The sequence below is a fragment of the Zonotrichia albicollis genome, chromosome 9, assembly GCF_047830755.1.
Source record: "Zonotrichia albicollis isolate bZonAlb1 chromosome 9, bZonAlb1.hap1, whole genome shotgun sequence".
In the NCBI taxonomy this organism is placed as follows: Eukaryota; Metazoa; Chordata; class Aves; order Passeriformes; family Passerellidae; genus Zonotrichia; species Zonotrichia albicollis.
The window spans coordinates 41,028,937-41,050,562 of NC_133827.1; the positions used below are offsets into that span (position 1 = coordinate 41,028,937).

The 21,626-nt window shown below is 43.0% G+C and overlaps 1 protein-coding gene across 1 annotated transcript in view; it reads right to left on the reverse strand.

Annotated features, from left to right (window-relative positions):
- The window catches only part of RSRC1 (arginine and serine rich coiled-coil 1), a 106,253-nt gene that overhangs the window by 50,949 nt on the left and 33,678 nt on the right, over positions 1-21,626 (reverse strand). The window contains exon 5 of the mRNA XM_074547538.1: positions 5,825-5,861. Coding sequence (XP_074403639.1) covers positions 5,825-5,861 — 37 coding nt within the window. The remainder of the gene's footprint in view (positions 1-5,824; positions 5,862-21,626) is intronic.

A 21,626-nucleotide genomic window follows, 5' to 3' on the forward strand; every position in this document is an offset into this window, starting at 1 on the left:
TTTCAATTTTTGCTGCATTATGTTGCAACAAAAACATAAAAATAGCAGCAGATAAATATGCAGGTTCTGAAATGAAAATTTTTAATTAACACATCATAAACTGCTTAGGAAACAGCTCCAGCCAAGACTGGACTGGCTGGAAAAGCAGGAGCACAACCAACAGGTAACAGGGATTAATTAACAAAAGGAACAGTTAATACTTGAATTACTGCTTTACTTGTTCCACTAAGAGAGGAATTTTCTCTAAAGAAATCAGAATTTTTCAGAAAAAGGGAATCCCGTCCCCTTTGGAACCGTTGCATTAAAATGCAGCAATTGAAAAATAATAGAAAAAAAACATTTTGAAAATGAAAATAATTTCAAATATCACAAGGATCCAGTGGGTTCTAAATCAGCATTAAGTTTCAAAATAATCTGACAATCTACCCCAAATCTCACCTAATTACACAGGAATTAACCTCAACTTAATCAAGATTATATACTTTGAATAAAAGTGCATTTTCTCTTTGCTCTCGGATTCAGTGATCAACTCAGCCCCACTGCACTGTTTTTTGGGCTGGCACAGATCTGCAGGTTTAACTTTTCCAGAAATGACTTGTGTTTCATGCTTTTGGCTGCTTCTTCTGACAAATAAGTACAATATAAAATGTGCAGGGCAAAACATAATTATTCTGAGGAGCACCTGCATAAAACCAGGGTGCAGAGATTTGTATTTTAGGTGCAGATCACAGATAGTTGGGCAAATTTATGCTTCATCTCAGTATTGTGCAAAGATCCCTCTTCAGCATCTGCAATAAAAAATATTCAGAGCAAAATGTAAAATCCCCAAAAGAAGAGGAGGCAAGAACCCCCTAAAAAGATGAATTCGCTGGTGGCCTCAATAATTAAATTAAAAATCAATTACACTTCTGCCAAAGTGTTTGTTTGCTGGAGAAAACCCTCCCAGGAAAGGCACTTAAACTTGGGGAGAGAGAAGCAGCCACTGCCCTCCATAAAGTTCCTTTATATATTTTTCCACAATATGCACAAAACCAGCATATGAAATCAGAAACATTTTACACATTCTCATACTTCAGAGAGCACTAACAGCATTTTACTCGTCGAAAGCACTTTATCTTCATGTCTCTATAAGGCAGAGTTGGTGCATAATAATGTAATTTATATTGCCTAAATGTTATTTTGGGAGCATTGCATCATTTCTCAAACTTCATGACCTTTACAATTTTCTAAACTTTTATTTCCCTCATTATTCTGAACAGATTTCATTACATATTTTGAATGTAAACAACCCTGAATAATGATGGGCCCCATTACGTATGTACAGCTCTGACAATCGCGCGCGGGGCCGAGATGGAAACCCAGTGCATTAATTTACCTCTCATCCGCCGTAACTGCACTCCCATAAAAAGTTTTATACTCAACTCACATAAATCACGGGGAAGAAAAATGAGAAAATCTGGTGGCTAACTCATCTTCCACCATTCTGCGAAAATGAAATTCACTGAAATACCTATCAAAACTGCAATCATCAAGAGATAATGTCTTCTTAGGTCTATCTGCACTTTCCGATTTAATTTCCTCCATGCCCTTGACATCCACAGATACCATTAAGATTAAGAGCAGCGAGTAACTGAGCAGTTCTCAGATTTTGATATATGGGGCCCAGGCACTAAATGTAATATCATCATTTGAAAATTAATGCAATATTTCTTTTGTTAGTTTTTCCACTCGGAAAGCGGGATGAATACTCGGGGTTCTCGCCGGTAATTTCCCCGTCAGAATGCCGTGCAATTATGAGGAGATGTGCACCTGGGCAGAGGTCACCCAAATTACTCCATCATTTAATGAGCACCAAGATCAAACCCCAGCACACTGTTGCTGCCGAGAGACGCCTCGCAGCCTGCTACATCAAATCTGATGGAATCATTAGAGTAATAAGCAGGAAAATCTGTTTGCAGATTAACCTCTGGTTTCATGCTGCTTTCATCTAATGGGGCGCTGTGGAAATCTTGTCAGCTTTTCATCAGCCGCGATCAAATTACGGGAATTGCGAACAAACCGCCGGCGCGATTGGAAACAACACCCGCACGTGCCGGGGGTTTTATGCAGATGCCAGGGAAAATCACACTCTTTATATTTTACAGCCTTATTTACTTCAGCTGATCACTGCTCTCCTCAGCTGCAGAGCGGGAATCGGGGATGCTCCCGTCGGCCTTTCCGAATTTACGGCGGCCAAACGAATTGATGGGGGAAATATGAGCGGGGTGACAACGGGAAAGCAAAATAAAGGCACAAAGGTCACAGGGATGGAGGGTCATGGGGTCCCCACCACAGCCAAGGGCAGGGGAGGCACCTCAGCCTCGGTGGTGAGTGAGAGTGATCAAAGTTTAGTTTTTAATAAAGACACAGAGACATTAAAGTGTTGTTTTATGTGGAGAGGCTCTGGTTCCAGAGCCCGCTGGTAATGGGAAGTGACAGGCTAAAACTCGCCTCTCTTACAAAGTTCCCACAAAATTTGTCACTGTTGGAACAACAAACTGCTGCAAGCCTTTGAATACTCTGCCATGAAATGCTCTGCCTCTGATGGTTTGATCGCGCCGCTGTTTGATTCACATCTGCAGCCACCAGCAGCAAAACCCCAGAACAAACAGAGCGGTGTGTGCACACAGTTTAACAACACTCACTGCACAGAGCTCCCCCCAAACCCTGAGCTCTCCCCAAACCCTGGGATCCACGGGGCCCCTCTGCAGGAGCAGCCCGGGTTTCAGCCCTGCAGGCAGGCAGAGCCAACCAAGCTGCTTTTCCATGGATATTCATGAGCCATTGATCTCTGCAGTGGGATCACCTGGCCCAGAGCTCCTCAAGGAGCTGCAACAATTCCCGAGGGCCAGGCTGCTGCTGAGCCAGGGAATGTTTGGGATGCCCACCCTGGCACAGCCAAGGGTCCATCAGCCACTGGCACCAGGGTCCCCTCTCAGTGTGGGACACAGCCAGAGCCAGCACTGCTCCTCAAAGAGCACCTTCCAAGCTGGTGCATCCAGCTGGACACTCAGCGGCTCTCCAGCCTATCCAAAGGGAAATCTGGAATGTCCCTGGGCACAAATGTCACTTTGGCCACAGGAGGAAAACCTCTCCACCCCCACCTTCCCTCCCTTCCTCTCAGAATGGAACAGACAGGCACAATTCAAGAGAGACAGAAGAGACAATTCAAGCCTGCAGAGCATAATTGACCAGCATGGAATTTTGCCAGGACAGCAAGATAAACATAATTACTCCTATTAAGAGCGTTAATTAATTGTTTGTGAACACAAATAATTGGCTGCTTGGTTTACAGCTCGTTAGGAAGGCAAGGACTCTGCCAGACGTGGCTGTCTGGTGGCCACCCGAGGGCCACCGAGCTGTGACACCACAGGTGACAAACCCAGAGAGCCACGAGCAGTGAGGGGCCAGCCCTGCAACCAGGCTCCATGGAAAACCCAGGGACAGCCAGGAAATAAATACTGACATTTAATTCAAATAAATGCTTCATCAAGTATTAACACCAAATAAAGGAGAAGGGTTCTTGGCTGGAGTCTGGGGATTTTTTGGTTGATCAGATTAAAGAAAGACATGGATCTTAAATGCCATCCAGTGCCACCCCTGCCATGGCAGGGACACCTCCCACTGTCCCCAGTGTCCAACCTGGCCTTGGGCACTGCCAGGGATGCAGGGGCAGCCACAGCAAATCTGGGCACCTGTGCCAGGGCTGCCCACCCTCACAGGGAACAATTCCTGCCCAGTATTCCATCCAACCCTACTCCTTCCAGTTTGAAGCCATTCCCTTTGTCCTGTCAGTCCTGACTCTTGTAAATCCCAAATTGTAAAACACCCTTTTTTGGGAAGGGATCCAGTAACAGATTACCAAATCAAGATAAAGACCTTTCAGGGATTCAGCCTGCAGGTGAGACACCCCTGGCAGCAGCAAACAAGGTGGATTTTCCAACTGCTCCGAGGACTCTGTTCTTTATTGCATTTGGTGATTCCCAACACATTTCACAGGGCATCTTTAGAAAGGAGGAGCTTCAGGACCTCAATCCCAGCAGGATCTCCATCATTTCCATCCCACTGTGATCTCCATCCTCTCCACTCCACCATGACCTCCATCCTTTCCGTCCCACCACGACCTCTCTCCCATCACAATGTCCATCCTTTCCATCCCACCAGGATCTCCATCCCACCAGGATCTCCATCCTACCAGGATCTCCATCCTACCAGGATCTCCATCCTTTCTATCCCACCATAACCTCCATCCCATCACAATCTCCACCCTTTCCATCCCACCAGGATCTACATCCCATCACAATCTCCATCCCACCAGGATCTCCATCCTTTCCATCCCACCATGACCTCCATCCCATCAAAATCTCCATCCTTTCCATCCCACCAGGATCTCCATCCTCTCCATTCCACCAAGATCTTCATCCTTTCCATCCCATCAAGATCTTCGTCCTACCAGGATCTCCATCCCACCACAATCTCCATCCTTTCCATCCCACCAAGATCTCCATCCCATCACAATCTCCATCCACCCTTTCCATCCCACCAGGATCTCCATCCCATCAAAATCTCCATCCTTTCCATCCCACCATGACCTCCATCCTACCAGGAACTCCATCCTTTCCATCCCACCAGGATCTCCATCCTCTCCATTCCACCAAGATCTTCATCCTTTCCATCCTACCAGGATCTCCATCCCACCATGACCTCCATCCCATCACAATCTCCACCCTTTCCATCCCACCATGACCTCCATCCTATCACAATCTCCATCCTTTCCATCCCACCAGGATCTCCATCCTATCACAATCTCCATCCTTTCCATCCCACCAGGATCTCCATCCTCTCCACCCTCTGGCCCTCCAAGGAGATCCTGGTGCCCAAGCTCCTCCAGATCCTTCCCAGGTGATTCCCGCAATGGGAAGCAAGCAGAGGAAAACAGCTCTGTCCAAAGAGACACACCACGTTTTTCACAGCACTGTGGAACAGCAGGGATTATTTAGATATTCCATGAAACCCTTCTCAGGATGGATGTGCCATTAATAGTGAATATTTTCATTTAATGGGATTTAATAATCACTTTACATCAACTATTTAATGTTCCACTGACTGCTGGTACCAACATGTAAGGCTCAACTGCTTCTGACTTGTGACAAGATTTTATTTTTCCCAGTTTTGATCAACTGATGAGTTTTTAATGCTAAGCCTGGCTTGCCATCACTTGTGGGTTTAATGTGTTTACTTAAACCAGAAATATTTTGCACCTCAATTATTATTTCCTACTGCAGCCCTGAATGGAATTTAAGTCGATCCATTATTCATAAAGCAAAGACAAGAGAAAGCACAAAGCTGTGCACTTCTTTCAAAGCCTCCAAATGACTCAAACACACCATATTTATGCATGCAATATTTGATTGTGTCCCTGGCTCTTTTTTTTTTTTTTTTTACTTTTTTTTTAATCACAAGTTTGTTGTTTTCAGATCAGGATATGCCAAAAATCCAACACCAAACAATTTTTGTTTATAATTAAGGCAATCATCAATCCAAGGATTGTAGTCCAGTTTATTTCATCTCGACATCAAAAAAAAGTAATTTAAAAAAATTAAAATTCCCTTGAAATGGGGAGATAAATGAAAATGTGAGTGCCTTCACATAATAACTGTAGCCTGACCCTCTGGGAAATGGTTGACTTTCTCAATTCAAGGTATTCAAAGCTCATTCAAAAGTGTTCATTTGGAATGCAGATATCAAAGATGATGCAAATGTTCAAGAGAAAATTAAAACTTACCAGATGTTCTAATCCAGCTTTGATGTTTGCAGAGTCCCTGTAAGAGAAGAACAAAAGTTCTAAATAGTTGCTAAACCCTTGTCTGCAACCATTTCTGTTTAACTCTGAAATGGCAAAGCTGGGTAATTTCTCCAGTGTGTCCCATTTTTAATTTTAATACATATATTTACCTGTAACACCTAAAAAATATGGATTATCCTAATGCTCAATGACAGAATTCAACCCTCAGACAGTACCTGCCCTGAAATTGTACAAACTGTGGCAATGTCACAGGATACACATTTAAATTAACATTTTTAATCTAATTATCCCACTATTTACACTGGAAAGAATCAGGGCATGGGGCTGTTTATCAAATCCACGTTTGGGGCCTCCTGGTTCTGCCCTGCCACCACTCCCACAATGAAATTCCCTGCCCCTTTCCAAGGGGATGGAGAGAAGGAATTGTCATTAATTCCTTGGCTTATGGCAGCCATGCTGGAGCTGGGCATCCAATCCCTGAAAGCTGCAAAAAGTACAAATGTACAGAGGGAAAATGGGAAGAATTCTACATAAAGGCAGCTGCAATAAAAAAGAAACAAAGTATCCAAGTAAAAACTCTGAAAAGCAAAAATTCAGAAGGAAAATTTATCTTTAACATATCCTGCTATGGAAAAAAAACCACGAAATCCAATGGAAAACAAATTAAAAATTCCCCAAATGCCAACCCACCAGACAAGGAGATGGTTCCTGCTTCCATCAGCTCCATCAAGTTCTACCTAATTCCAACATCTCCTCCTGGAAGGTGGGTCACTCCCACAGAAACAGAGAAACCAGCCCGTGAGGGCTGCAGGGAACCAGCTAACACTACGCTATTACTGATTACTAGTACTAAAATTGCTAATTGTTTATCATTTCCTAAAGCTTTTTCAGAATCTGGTATGCAGGTTTTTGGTTTTTTTTCTGTTTAAATGTCATTAACGAAGTGAGAGGGGAAAAAAAAAAAAAGTACTTTGGCAATTTGACTTTGAAAGAAGAACTTAATTTCTCAGCCCTATAGGATTTATCCCAATTTTGGAGACAGGAGGAAGATCCAGGGAGAGCTCAGAGCCTGCAGGGGCTCCAGGAGAGCTGCAGAGGGACTGGAGACAGGGATGGAGGGACAGCACCCAGGGAATGGCTCCCAGTGCCAGAGGGCAGGGATGGGTGGGAGATTGGGAATTCCTGGCTGGGATGGGATTCCCAGAGCAGCTGGGGCTGCCCCTGGATCCATGGAATGTCCAAGACCAAGCTGGACATTGGGGTTGGAGCACTTGGGACAGTGGGAGGTGTCCCTGCCATGGCTGGGGTGGGATGGACGGGATGGATCTGCCATGGGATGGATGGGACGGATCTCCCATGGGATGGACAGGATGGATCCACCATGGGATGGGCGGGATGGGATGGATCTCCCATGGGATGGGCGGGATGGATCTCCCATGGCATGGACGGGATGGATCCACCATGGGATGGACGGGATGGGATGGATCTCCCATGGGATGGACGGGATGGGATGGATCTCCCATGGGATGGACGGGATGGATCTCCCATGGGATGGACGGGATGGATCCACCATGGGATGGATGGGATGGATCTCCCATGGGATGGATGGGATGGATCCACCATGGGATGGATCTCCCATGGGATGGACGGGATGGATCTCCCATGGGATGGACAGGATGGATCTCCCATGGCATGGATCTCCCATGGGATGGACGGGATGGATCTCCCATGGGATGGATCTCCCATGGGATGGACGGGATGGATCTCCCATGGGATGGATCTCCCATGGGATGGACGGGATGGATCCACCATGGGATGGATCCACCATGGGATGGATCCACCATGGGATGGACGGGATGGATCCACCATGGGATGGATCCACCATGGGATGGACGGGATGGATCCACCATGGGATGGATCCACCATGGGATGGACGGGATGGATCCACCATGGAATGGCCATGGCAGGGGTGGGATGGGATAGGACTCATCTCCCTTCCCACCCAGAGCATTCCATGATTCCCTGATCCCTCCTGGAGGCTCCAGCTGGCCCTTGGAGGTGGAGCTGCTTTGGGAGAGGACGCAGGGCAGGGCTGGAGGAGCTCCAGGCCAGCCCCATCCCTGCCATCAATATCTGAGCACCTCCCTCAGCCTGTGCTGAAAGCAGCCCTAATTCAATTCCAGGCCTCAAAACTGATAAAAAAGGTCCTGAAGTGGAAAATGTGAGGAGATTATTGGCAAATGAATAAAGATTTGTATCGAACCAACACACGGGAGCAGAGCAGGGCTTGGTGGGGCTGGTTTTTAATCACGCCCTGTCTCAAACCTTCTGGGAACAGCGAGTTTCCCTTCCCCTCCTGCAGCACATCGATTCCTGAATTAGGCTGCAATATTAAATAATTAATATACTTGCCATGATTGATGCTTTGCATTAGTTGAATATTAGGTTATCAATCAAAATCCACTTGGTTTAATGCAATAATATTGAAAAAGTGTCACGGGCTGTTCAGCCAATTTGTAGTTGAGGCAGCCCAGACAGGAATATTGGTGTAGCACAAGGCCCTAACGCAGGAAATGCACTGCTGGAACATCCATAAGGAAAACATTATCAAACTAACCAGGACAAGGCTGAGCTTGTCCTAAATAAACCTTGGGGCTCCTGTCACTTCCAATGAAAACCTCTTCCCAGCCTGAGGCTGCAGGGCATCAATCAGCCAGGCTGTGGCAGGGCTTATCTTTTAGTTAGCCCATAGATTATATCAGAGATCTTACACAATTATATTCTGCATCCCATTCTAGATTACGTTATACATACTATAAATTATATTACATAATTACCCTTATATTTATATAAATACATATAATAATTATATATTTAAAATACATACTATAAATGATAATATAATTTTTGTTGCATTTTTATAATTATGTGAAATAACCCCATATTTAAATTGTATTATTTGTACAATAATTTATACAAATAAGGCTCATATTAATACTATATTTCATTTGTTGTTTTAGGCAAAATCAGACCTGTGGCCACAGCTCAGTCTCCCACACAGCCTTTTTAAACCATTAAACACCACAAATGAAAGCCAGGAGCAGCTTTATGCACATCCAACATTCCAATGCTCACAACATGAAAGAAACCATTAATTTGGTATCATTACCAGCTAATTACATTTTACTCCATTTTATAGCCCAGACTTCCCAATATATTTGCTTTTCATACCATCTCCAGGGCAGCACCTCCCTTTCTTTGGTTCATTAGGCAAGTTTGATTTTATTCCTGAGTTTTCCTTTTTTCTACCAGAGAAGGTTTGGAATTTTTCCCCACTTTGGCCAAGGATTTGCAGTAAAACACCACTTGACATGCATATATATTTAAAGTCATCCATTAAACCCAGGAAATATCATACTCAGGTTCATCCAAACGTTTCAGCAATGCCAGGGGAAAGAATTCCAGCTCCATCAGAATCCTGGTCATCAGGGACCTGTAGCAAGAAGCTGGGAGTTCAATTAAGGAAGTTCTATCCCTACCCATGGCAGGGGGTGGAACTGGAGGAATTTTAAGGTCCCTTCCAACCCCAACCATTCTGGGATTCTCCAGGTTTCGCCAGGTTTGGGATAACTTAAACCCACAGTAATTAATTGAGGTGGTGTGAACTTCCTTTGCTAGTAAATTAAGTTAAAAGTATTCCCTAGCACTTGCTGAAATTGTGATTTTAACCTGGAACATATTCATGTTCCTAAAAATGCTCCCTGTATCAAACTGATCATTAATCAAGGGAGCTGAAAAATGTGCACTACCCTCAAAACACCCCATTTAGGTATTATAAAACAGCCTAAGATCTCACATATAATGTACTTTCCAGTGAATTTACAGCACTTCCACCAAAGAACTGAAGAACTAATACACAGTTAATTAATAACTAATAATTGTCTTTGCCATAGATTTTGGGTGAGAAGCCATAGGCTGCAGGACAATCCTATGGGTTATTTACACCCACATGGACATTACAGGAAAATTCAGGTCAAAGGGGCTTTTGGAAGGTGCAGAGTTCCTGAGACAAGAATGATATGTCCATGTGATCACACTTGATTTCTACCTCAGGAGATCCCAAGATGAGACATTGCTGAACTGGACATTTTTTGCTGCTCTTTCCAATTTTTCCTGCACAAAAAATTCATCAAGAAGAGCAAATGGTTTGGGAATCTCACACCCTGATAGGAAAAGCACCCATTTTATTTTTTTTTGAAGCATGCAATGTTGTTTTGTTCTTACCAAGCACCAACTTCAAATGATCTGGAGTTGATTCTGGAGTGTGAAGACTCCAAACTTGGTGGTCTTGGTCCCAGTGGATCCCTCCCATTATCCAAATAATTTATCTCAGGAAAAACCAGTGAGAAGTTTGACCAATTACTACGAAATTTAAATGCAACAAAGACCCCAAGATGATCCTATGAAGGTCACTTAGCTAAAGCAGGAGGAAAAGCCAAATCAGCCCCCACACAAACACTCTGGAATAACTTGGAACTGCCAAGGAACTCCATGGAATATAATGCAAACCAAATTGAATCATGCTAAAACCAGGACTTTAAACAGGACACAAGGTGAAACAATTTCCATAATATGTTATCCTAGAAAGAAGGAAAATCAGTACCCAAGAGACCTTATCAAATATTCAGCAGGGGAAATATATAATAACCCTGGCTCAGAGAGTAAAATCCGAGATTTTATGCAATATCAACACTGAAACTAAACAGAGAGGGAGAACTCCAAAACACAGTGCTGATAAAAGCAGTAATTTCAAACAGACCCTACAAAAATATTGCACTTCTTTGCATGTGTTTCTTGGGTAAACAAGAGACAAAATAACCACCCAAAATCTCCTGGTTTTGCTTTACAGAGGCTTCAGTCAGATGTGAAAACCCCATAAATCACAGGAGATAAAACAACCACCCAAAATCTCCTGGTTTTGTTTCAGGGACACTTCAGGCTAGGAATGGAAACCCCATAAATGACCAAAGCTGATTCCTCTGTTCTGGCAGCCCTAAAGCCACTCCTCAACTCAACCTGGGGATTCCAAGGACATCACAAGGTGCAAATCCTTGGGGTTTTCCTACTTGGAGTGGGGTTTGGTTGGTTTTTCCCTGGTTTTGGATGGTTTCGGCTGGGCTGGCTCTCCCCTGGTTTTGGCTGGATTCTGAGTTTGGCTGGATTTGGTTTGGTTGGTTCTTCCCTGGTTTTGGTTGGATTTGGTTTGGTTGGTTCTTCCCTGGTTTTGGATGGATTTGGTTTGGTTGGTTCTCCCTGGTTTTGGTTTGTTTGGTTCTTCCCTGGTTTTGGCTGGATTCTGAGTTTGGATGGATTTGGTTTGTTTGGTTCTCCCCTGGTTTTGGTTGGATTTGGTTTGTTTGGTTCTTCCCTGGTTTTGGTTGGATTTGGTTTGGTTGGCTCTTCCCTGGTTTTGGTTGGATTTGGTTTGGTTGGCTCTCCCCTGGTTTTGGTTGGATTTGGTTTGGTTGGTTCTTCCCTGGTTTTGGTTGGATTTGGTTTGGTTGGTTCTTCCCTGGTTTTGGTTGGATTTGGTTTGGTTGGCTCTTCCCTGGTTTTGGTTGGATTTGGTTTGGTTGGCTCTTCGCTGGTTTTGGTTTGGTTGGTTCTCCCCTGATTTTGGTTTGTTTGGTTCTCCCCTGGTTTTGGATGGATTTGGTTTGGTTGGCTCTTCCCTGGTTTTGGATGGATTTGGTTTGCTTGGTTCTTCCCTGGTTTTGGTTAGGTTGGTTCTCCCCTGGTTTTGGTTGGAATTGGTTTGGTTGGTTCTTCCTTGGTTTTGGTTTGGTTGGTTCTTCCCTGGTTTTGGTTTGGTTGGTTCTCCCCTGGTTTTGGTTTGTTTGGTTCTATCCTGGTTTTGGTTTGGTTGGTTCTTCCCTGGTTTTGGTTGGATTTGGTTTGGTTGGTTCTCCCCTGGTTTTGGTTTGGTTGGTTCTTCCCTGGTTTTGGTTGGATTTGGTTTGCTTGGTTCTATCCTGGTTTTGGTTTGTTTGGTTCTTCCCTGGTTTTGGTTGGATTTGGTTTGTTTGGTTCTTCCCTGGTTTTGGTTTGTTTGGTTCTCCCCTGGTTCTGGCTGGATTTTCCCTGGCTCTGGCTGGCTGGGTGGCATTTCTCCTCCTGTTCCCTTCACCAGGAATGAAATCTTGTTCCTCCCAGTCTGCATTCCCAGCAAACACAGGCAATTAAACATCAGGCTCTGCAATGTCACCGTCTCTGTTAACCAGCCTTAAATAAATTAGACAACTTTGGCCTGGTTTACCTTCCCTGTAATATTATTTAGTAGATATTCAATTAAAACACATCCTGTAGGTGAAAGTGTAGGGAAACATTTCCATAATGGACATCAGTGGCAGTCGGAAGTGCTGCTAATTAGCCCCAAAGAACAAACCAGATTACAGAAGGAGCAGCGAGCCCGGCGCTGGAAATGCCCACAAGGCTGGGCTGAATATTAAACAAAGCCCAGCAAGTTCCAGCCCTGGGAAGCACAACGATGGGAAAACTCTCTGGACTGGTCGAGAGTGTTACAGGTTAATGAGGAACATAGAGGCAGAGCACAATAATTATCATACCCAACACCTCCCCATCTGGGCTGGGATGGCTGCAGAATATAAACACAGCACTGAGCCTGCCACTAATTACACGTGTGCTGCCATTAGCAGAAATACTCAAACTCTGTGAGCTTCTCCTCTGCTCCTGGTACTGAGGAGTATTAAATGCAAGTGTAAGTCAGGGAGGAATTTAAATGTTTAAAATTTAAATGTTCTAAGCACTAAAACAATTTGAGTACAATCAATTTTCCATTTGCTGAAAGCTTCTAAATCCCCCTCATTCACCCAATTACTACTGTACTTAACCTAATGAAATTTTATTCTGCGGGAACAATACTAGTCTTAAACAAATTCTTGAAAAAAATATAAGATTAAAAACTTCGAGACAAAGAATAAACTCCTAGAGAAAAGATGCAAATAAAATTACTATCATAATCTTTTGTTTTTTATTTGCAAGTAGAAGAGTGAAGAGAAACAAAAGCATGGAACATAGCATCTGTCATATCAGAATATAAAAAGATGATCCTGGCACCAAATGAAAAAGCTCTAATTCATTTGCAAATCAAGCCTGCCAGTTCTATTTCAAGCTGGCGGTAACTGTCAAGAGTTAACAAGATAATCACTTTCAATCCTGCCTTCAATGGTACATTACACTGTTATTCCATTCAATAAGGCCCTTCTTTGGGGCACTGGATGAATGGTTTTCATTTCCAACTCACACAAAAAGTTGCAGAAAAAAAAAAAATCCATGGGGCTTAAGAAAGAAATCCCTTTATGGGCATTTATCTGCCGGCACTTGCTTTTAGGCAAAATGAGATATTTGGATACATTGGTGTCCATTCACTTCCTCTATTCCTTCAGGCCCTCAGTCTGGTGATAAAAAAAAAAAAAATCCCACAAGGAAACCTCAAGCCTGTTTAGTTTGGGGTTGGTTTTTTTAAAACTCTCTATGCACATTAAACAAGTTCTGCAATAATCTTTGGTAAATGCTTCACACCACACTGAAACTACATCGGGTTTGAATGGCTCCATCTTTGTCTAAATTCATTATAAACTGCTCAAAAAATACTAAATGCTCATGAAAATTGTGCTTGGGGAAACATTTGCCAGTTGCTCATTAAATATTCAGCAAAAATAAAGTTACCAATTAAAGGCTCTCTGCCTAGGAAACAAGACAACCTCCAATTTATCTGAGTTAATTATTTGTAATTCTTCTCTACGACTCTGTGCCATGAATTCTTCCCAAGAGGAGAAAATCTTGTAGAAGTTTATTAAGTATTTTAAACTTATTTGCTGGCACCCAACTCTCCACTAAGACCTGTGAATAAAACTCTTCAAGCTTTTGCTCACTGCTCAAAATTCACATTACGAGACACAGCCTTGGTTCCCTTGCACAGATCTCATTCTATCACTGCATATTCACACTTAAAGGTTGGGATTTACGATCTTAGAGATTTTTTCCAACCTCAAGGATTCCACAAAGCAATTTGACTTTAGAAACAAATTACTCTTTTTTCACAATTTTTTCCTTCTTTCTTTAATCCACACAGATCTGAGTTCAGAGACCAAAGCTAAATTTGTATTTAATATCTGAACTGAGCTCAGCTTATCCAACCTATAACCAATACAGAGCTGTACATATTTTTTATTTATTCTATTAATTTAAAAATCCTTTTCCTCAAACTCAGGGACCCACCTCACCCATCACTTCTTATTCTACCTGCACAATTCAGATTTTTGATTGTTTTTCTAACCCATCACTAGAAGTCAGACAACTTCTTCCCCACCCTTCTCATGCAAATGTTCCTTTCTATTCAGGCTTTCTTTTATGGAAAATCCAAACACCACAAGTTACAGTTTCATTTTTGTTCTTTGCACTTCACAAGTTCTTCAAAGCTTCTAAACACAAAGATGTTTTTATAATTAAAAAAATACTTCAACAAACCCAAAGCCTAAATGCCTCTATCCATGAAGGAATAGGATACAGCTGGTTTTGATGCCCTGCTGCCCCATAGTTTAAAATAAAATTAATTGAAATAAAAATTAACTTAAAATTCACACAATTTTGAAGGACTTTGAAAGAGCACAAGATGTTGCACTTAGAATAGGAATTAAGATGAAGTGACAGATTTCAAACAGAAGGTCAGAAAGAAGGAAGAATAATAAAGTAAAAAAAAAAGAAAACAGGAAAAGTTTGGGATGTGCTCCCCTCCTCTCTAGCCAGCAGCAGGATGCACCCACACTGCTGAAAAACAAACAACTGATTGAAAAACAACAATAAACCAACAACCAACTGATCCTCACAGCTCAGGGAAGCACCAGGACACCCAGCAACCCCTGGGCACAGCTTTTACAGCCAAAGACTCAAAAAACATTTCCAACATCCCTGAAGAGGAGTGCAGCCATTTGGGGAGTCAAGTTCAGCCTCACAAATTCCCACCTGGCTGGAATTCCAGCTCTGGTCCCATTTTAGCAGCCTGGAACCTCGTGGGGTTTTAGACATCCCTGTGCGGAGGGACAAAAACCCAGCTTGGAAATGCTGCTGGGTTGAGTTGGTGACTTTGGTTTAATTCCTATCCCTCCTTCCACCCAGCCCAGGCTGAATATTCTCAGAATATTCTCAAAATATCTCAGATATGTCACAGAGGCCCAGCATTTCATTCATACACAAAACAAGAATTTCCCTATTCCTGAACAGAGCAAATCCACTTGATCTGAGAACATTTCCTCTCCTCACCTACCTCAGCTTTTTGGCCAGAAGAGGTTTGAGTTTCAGGCTTTCTTCCACAATTAATTTATTTTAATTTTTTTTTTAATCTCAACTCAATGTAGCTTTAAGGAAAACCTTTGGAAGTCCCTTGGTCTCTCCAAGATGCTCATTCCACACAGCCCAGTCAGGAAGGAAGTTGTATCTTCCAACAACTTCCATGCTGGGCTGTGTTGCAAGACAAATTTATAAAATTTTAAAAGGGAGAGCTGAAGTCAAGCTTGAGGGGGAATTCCTCAAGTTCCTTGGCCACAAATGAAGAGGAAGAAATAATATTTAATCAAAATGGAATTAAAACAGAAACTGATTGCAGGTCTCAAACACATCTGACCAAACCCAAGCCTAACACACAGTGATAAAAATAACTTGGAAATGCTTTGAAATTAATAAAAACATGAGGGGAAAAAATCAAATAAAATGAAAACCAGCTACTTGGAGCTCATGAAGGAGAGGAGATGGACAGGGATCACTGAAGTTCTCACCTTGGTTTTCCCAGGATTCAGCCCAAAACAAGGCTGGGCAGGGCTGGACACAGATACAGGCTGGAGTCTGATGTGCACACAGCAGGGTGAGAACAAGGCAAGATCTCCAAGTTCCCCTCAATTACAATTTGTGTTTTTAGTAGAAAATCTGACAGCCTAAAAAGCCCCAAAAGCACCAAGCAAAGCTGCCTGAGCTCTTTGTGCTCCTTGAGTAGCACCAGAAGCTCCTTCAGGCTTCCCATTTCCCCAATTATTAAACCTAAAATTCTTACACACCACATTGGCCTCACTCATTTCACTCTCTTGCTCTCAGTAATTTGCTTTTAACCTTTTGCTGCCATGAAAAACCAACACCATCAGTTTGCTTTGGCATTTCCCATTCCCAGCACTTCCAGAGAAAGTGTCCAGTGCAAACAGAGCAGGAATGGCTTTGCAGGGTGGAACAAACTCCCAGCAAAGTGCCAGCCAATGTGCAGACCAGGAATCCCATAATTCCAGAAAGGTCTGGGTTGGAAGGGACCTTAAACCCATCCCATTCCACCTTCCCCCAGAATGTCCCCAAAGCATTTTGTGTTCTGGCATTTCTTCAATGAAATCAAAATAATTAGTGCTGCACTTTATTGACTTACCACCAAATGAGGCCAAAAAAAGACAAAAATATAAGACATGTCTCATTCTACAGCAAAGATTTCCTTCAAAGGTTGTTTTTTTAGTATAGAGAGAAGAGACTCCTGAAGGAACTGAGCACCATAAACAAGGCAGGCTCCAAGGAAACTTGGATCCTAAGGAATTTAGAGGTTGATGGTTAAAACCAGCACCTCCAAATCTTGGAGGTGAAGTGAAATATTCTGTTTAAAATAAAAATACCAAATAAGAGGCCCAATCCTCACAGGGCAGCCCTTCCCAGAGGATTCCCAGCCCATGGAAAAGGGGATGTGGATGATCCAGCTGACACTGGAGGGAAGAATCCCAAATGCTCAAAGGACCAGGGGATACCCCCAAACACCTCGAGTTCCAAACCCAGCCAGAACTGTACCAGGTTTTGGTGTCATGTGTCCCCTCCTGGCATCACTGAGGCTGGAAAGGACCTCCAACACCATCAAAGTCCAGCCTTTGGCCAAATCCTGCAATGAAATCAGGTTATGAAATGGAGACCCAATTCTGTGACCATTCCAGGGCTGCCCTGCCCGTGCTGAACCAATCCTTCAGGGAGGAAATTCCAACCAAAGTCCAACCTGAACCTCCCCTGGCGCTCACAAAGGCTGGAAAACATCTCCAAAAATCACTGAGCCAGCCATTCCTGAGTCACTGCAGCCTGATGCTGCAAGACAAGCCCACAGTGGTGCTGCTTTACTTTAAAATTCTTATTTTCACCTCAAATGTCAAGGTGGTGACCTCAGCCAGCCCAGAGTCAGCTGAGCTCGTGGGTGAACTGAGCTTTTATAATTTCTGAAAGGAGGAACAGCCAAAAACCCCTTTGCCAACTGCAGGTTCTGCCTCTCTGTGATGCTCCCAGGATCAAGGATTTTCCCTATTGCAACACTCCTCAGATTTGTCTTATTTCCCTCTGTTTAAGAAATGCATCCAGACAGTCTCACCTATCTCAATCAAAACAAACTCCATTTTTGCTAACTGCTGCTGGAAGAAGAATGTGGCAGAGAATATTGCAATACTTGTGGCTGAAAGAGATGAAGAGAAAATTAAAAACTAATAAATAAATTGATAATTTATTAAACTTTTATTTAGAATGAATGTGCAAAATGAGGGACTGATCTCCACAAACAACACATTGATATTGCTGAAAAACATACCCCTCATATATTGGCTTTTCCCCCCATTTTCAGTTTGGGCTGAAAGTTGCAATTTCAAAAGACAAAATTATTGTGCCTTGCAAAGAAGTGCCACAAAGGGGAGTGCCCAGAAGGTGGAACTGGAACTGTTCCAAGCAGTCAAACACATCCATGGGATCAGCACAAAGCCCAGGACTGTCACACAAAGGCAGTGCAGGATAAGCCACTGCTTCACTTCCTACCCAAGCAAGATGCTGCAAAGTTACATCAACGTTTTTTGATAATTTTCAGGCCTTTCAAACAGGTCAGGATGGTCCAGCAACATAAATAAATAATATATAAAAATATAGATATTTTAAAAATCCCCTTCCTCTGGTCATCGTGGCTTCAGTCAACCAGTTCAGCATTTGAGTGAATAACTTCTACAGTTAATTTTTTACTGTAAAAGTAAATTTTGCAACTTACTTTTTACAAAAAAATTTGCAACAGTAAATTTTTTGGTGAGTAAAATTTTACAAATTTTACTCATCCAATACCAAAAGCAAAGAATGGAAGAAACTGGAAGAATCAAGTGAAGAAATAAAAAACTTTAGGTTAAAATAATAATTATTAATTATTGAACAATATTAACAAATTATTATTCTTAAATAGTAATAATAAATAATAATTTTGAAAACTTTGTACCTATATACAAGAAGATCAACCAGTTTAGTTGTCTCTAGATGTATTTTTTTGCCCAGCACAGAAATCCAGCAGAGCCAACAGCTGGAGTGAACAATGTTCAAACTGCAGGTGAAATGGGGGAAATAATTTCAGCTATGGGGTAAAATTTGCAAACTCTGCTTCGTGTCTGGGATTCAAGGTGGGCTCTTCCTTGTAAACCTGTAATGATTTACAGAATTACAGAAGCTGCACAAACCAATGGTAGGAACAGCAAAAAACGTCAACTCTCTGTACATACAACACAGCCTAGCACGTGGTACTTGGTGTACTACAAAAGGACCAAAAATAATTTTTTTAATTAATAAATTGGTCTTTTAAAACACTTTTTTCCATCCTGCATCTGGCATTTACATCACCAGGTAACAGGGAAGGCTGAAATCAGCACATCCTGAAGCATCTCCTGCACTGGCAGGATGTCACAGACCTGACTGGGAGTGACAAAAAGCCAAGTGCTGAGAAATATTTGAGAAGCTGTAATAGCCCAGCAGCAGATAAACATTTTTTTAAAAATTAAAAGGCAGCCCCCAAAGTCAGAGCCAGGGGAATTCGCTATCTCTTGGACGTGGAATTGATCTGAATGCAATTACTTTATTCTTTTCAGCTCTGTTTGACTTTGAACTAAACATCAATTAATGCACAAACAAGATCTGTTAACTCCAATACCGATTTCCCCATAAAGGATGTGAAGCAAATTCATTGGCCCCCATTGAATGGCTTTGAGCAATCGCAGCCATCACCCAGGCAAGCTCAACTTCATTTTCCAGTGGTCACTTAAACCCTTAATTGTCACGACAAAACTCCCTCAGCCTCAGGTTTAAAGCCCTGAAATGAGCAAACAAGACATCACATAATGTATGCTCCAAAGCTGGGACCTTCCAGAGCTTCAGCTGCACAGCAGCCATTGAGCCATGGCCAATGGAAGCTCATTTGAATAATCAATATGACAACCTTATTTTTCTAATGCAAACAGGATTGCTACAGTAAGGTGTCTCACTGCCACATCACAGTCATGGCCTCTTTTAACCCCTAATTAGATTTAGGCGATTATCCCTGCTCTTCCTTACAAGTGTACAGCCCGGATAAGGGATGACAAAAGCTATCTGCCACTTCCTCAGCCTCTGCAGGCTGCAGGTTATGCAGGGAGATACAGGGGAAGATCTGCAAACAATTGTTATTCATATCATCTCCAGTTTGGAGATAGTCACAGTTTGCCATCCGTGCTGAGGGAAAATAGCCCAGAGCATTAGGTAAATGCAAAACCCCTAAGAACATCGGGGTTACACAGATGGAAATTCAAGGTGATGTTGGGGAATTATGTTTAATTCAAATTGGTTATCACAAAGAGAACTATGGAGCCCTGGTTTTGTGCCTCACACAGGAAGCCCTGCCTTTTCAAGAGATTTCTGTGCATTGTCTGCTGGTGTGTAACATTTTACATGGCTGGTTCTATCAAAATTAAAGGGGAAAAAAAAAAAAGAAATCAAACTTAGAAACAGCAATCCCAAAAGAATTACATTGCTCAACAAAGTCCGAGCAGACAGAGAAGATCTATTACAGAAATGTAATCACATTTCATTTACAAGAACTCTTATCTCAAGCACTTAAACATAACATTTAAACAGTTTTCCATTTTATTGTGCTCAGTATTGAAGCTAATAAGATAGAAAAGTATAATCACGTTAGCAACATTTCTATTGCATTACATAAACACAGCAGAGATTAAAGGCAGAGCAGGGGAAGGCAGTGCCTGCAAACTGAGCCCTGCCTTCCTGCTGGCACACAGGGACAGCACGGGGACCGTGGGTGACAAGTGCCACGCTGAAATGGGATCCTGGCCTCCCAAAATGGCCCTTCCCAGCTGCCTGGAAAAGGGATTTCACCACACACTCTCCACATGGGAAAGTGTTTTGGAGCACAAGAGAAGTCCTGGCTCTTACTGGAAGGATCATTTATCCAAGACAAGTAAAATTTTCAGAATTGCTACAAAACCCATTTGGACAGAGCTTTGAAAAGCACTGAAGGGGAATATATTTTCAAAGATGTTGAGGTGTGATTTCAAGGTTTACCCCAGAACCTGGGTCCCTCCCCTGATGATTCCCTCTCAGGTGTGTCAGTCATCCCTCCTTTCCTCACCCTTCAAGGGCCAGACAAGCTAAATCACATCCCATCCAGCTATATTGATAAATATTCCAATAAAATTATTGCATAAGTGGTGAGGAACCCCTTGCCAGCAATGCCTGAAGCAGCTCCAATGCAGCCCCTGCACTGGGGCTCCATTTCCAGGGGGAATCTCTGCTGCCCTTCCCAGGCTCCTGCTCCCTGCCCAGCCCAGGGAGGGACCACAGGGCCCACCTGGTGCCAGCCCAGGGCACAGCCCTGGAATTGTGTGGGAGGCTCCAGAGTGTGGCTTGTTAGGAAGAGCAGCCACGTGAGGAAATGAGAGAGGGGAAGGAAGAGGGCAGTTTGGGGTCTTGTGTGTCCAGAGCTGAGGAAAGAGAATTGGAAAGGGGATCAATGCCCCCCCCAAGGATAATGGCTGCTGGAGGAATCAATTCCTGGCTTTTTATTAAAGCTGCTGTAATTAATAATCACTTCTAAATGAGTTCCTTACATTTTGCCCTGCTTTGTGCCTGCCCATCCTCTCCTGGCCCTTTGTATTCCAGAATTCCCTCTTTGGCTTCCCTGCTTGGCCTGGAGAGGATCCCAAAGCAATCCCAATGTCCTGGAGCTGCTGCAGGGCTGGAGCCAGGCTGGGACACCTGGGGGGGCTCACCTGGAGAGGAGAAGGATCCAGGGAGAGCTCAGAGCCTGCAGGGGCTCCAGGAGAGCTGCAGAGGGGCTGGGGACAGGGATGGAGGGACAGCACCCAGGGAATGGCTCCCATTGGGATGGGTGGGACATTGGGAATTGGGAATTCCTGGCTGGGATGGGATTCCCAGAGCAGCTGGGGCTGCCCCTGCATCCCTGGCAGAGCCCAAGGCCAGGCTGGACACTGGAGGAAATACAGTTTTCAAATCCCAGGAAACTTTGTCAGGAAAAAATTCCTCTCCCATAACAACGTGAGATGCACAACCTAAAAATAAGGCACGAGTCAGAATTTATTACTGTGCAGAATAGAATCTTCAAAAATTGTATCTAAAACCTACCGTATATAAAATTTTGAGTCTGTAACATCAAGACCTAATTATCTACTACCCATTCACTGAGTTATTGTAGCCTGAATGTTTAAAAAAGGAAAAAAGCAGCAGAATTATTAAAATTATCTTTGAAGCTCATGGACAGAGTTTCCAACAAGCTCTGGGGCCTAATGCTTGCTTTGTTTTTTAAAATAAATTAATTGATGGACTTTAAATCTTCTGTCCTCCTCAATAAAAAGCACATTGTGACCCTTTAAATCAGATTTAGTGGCTCTCA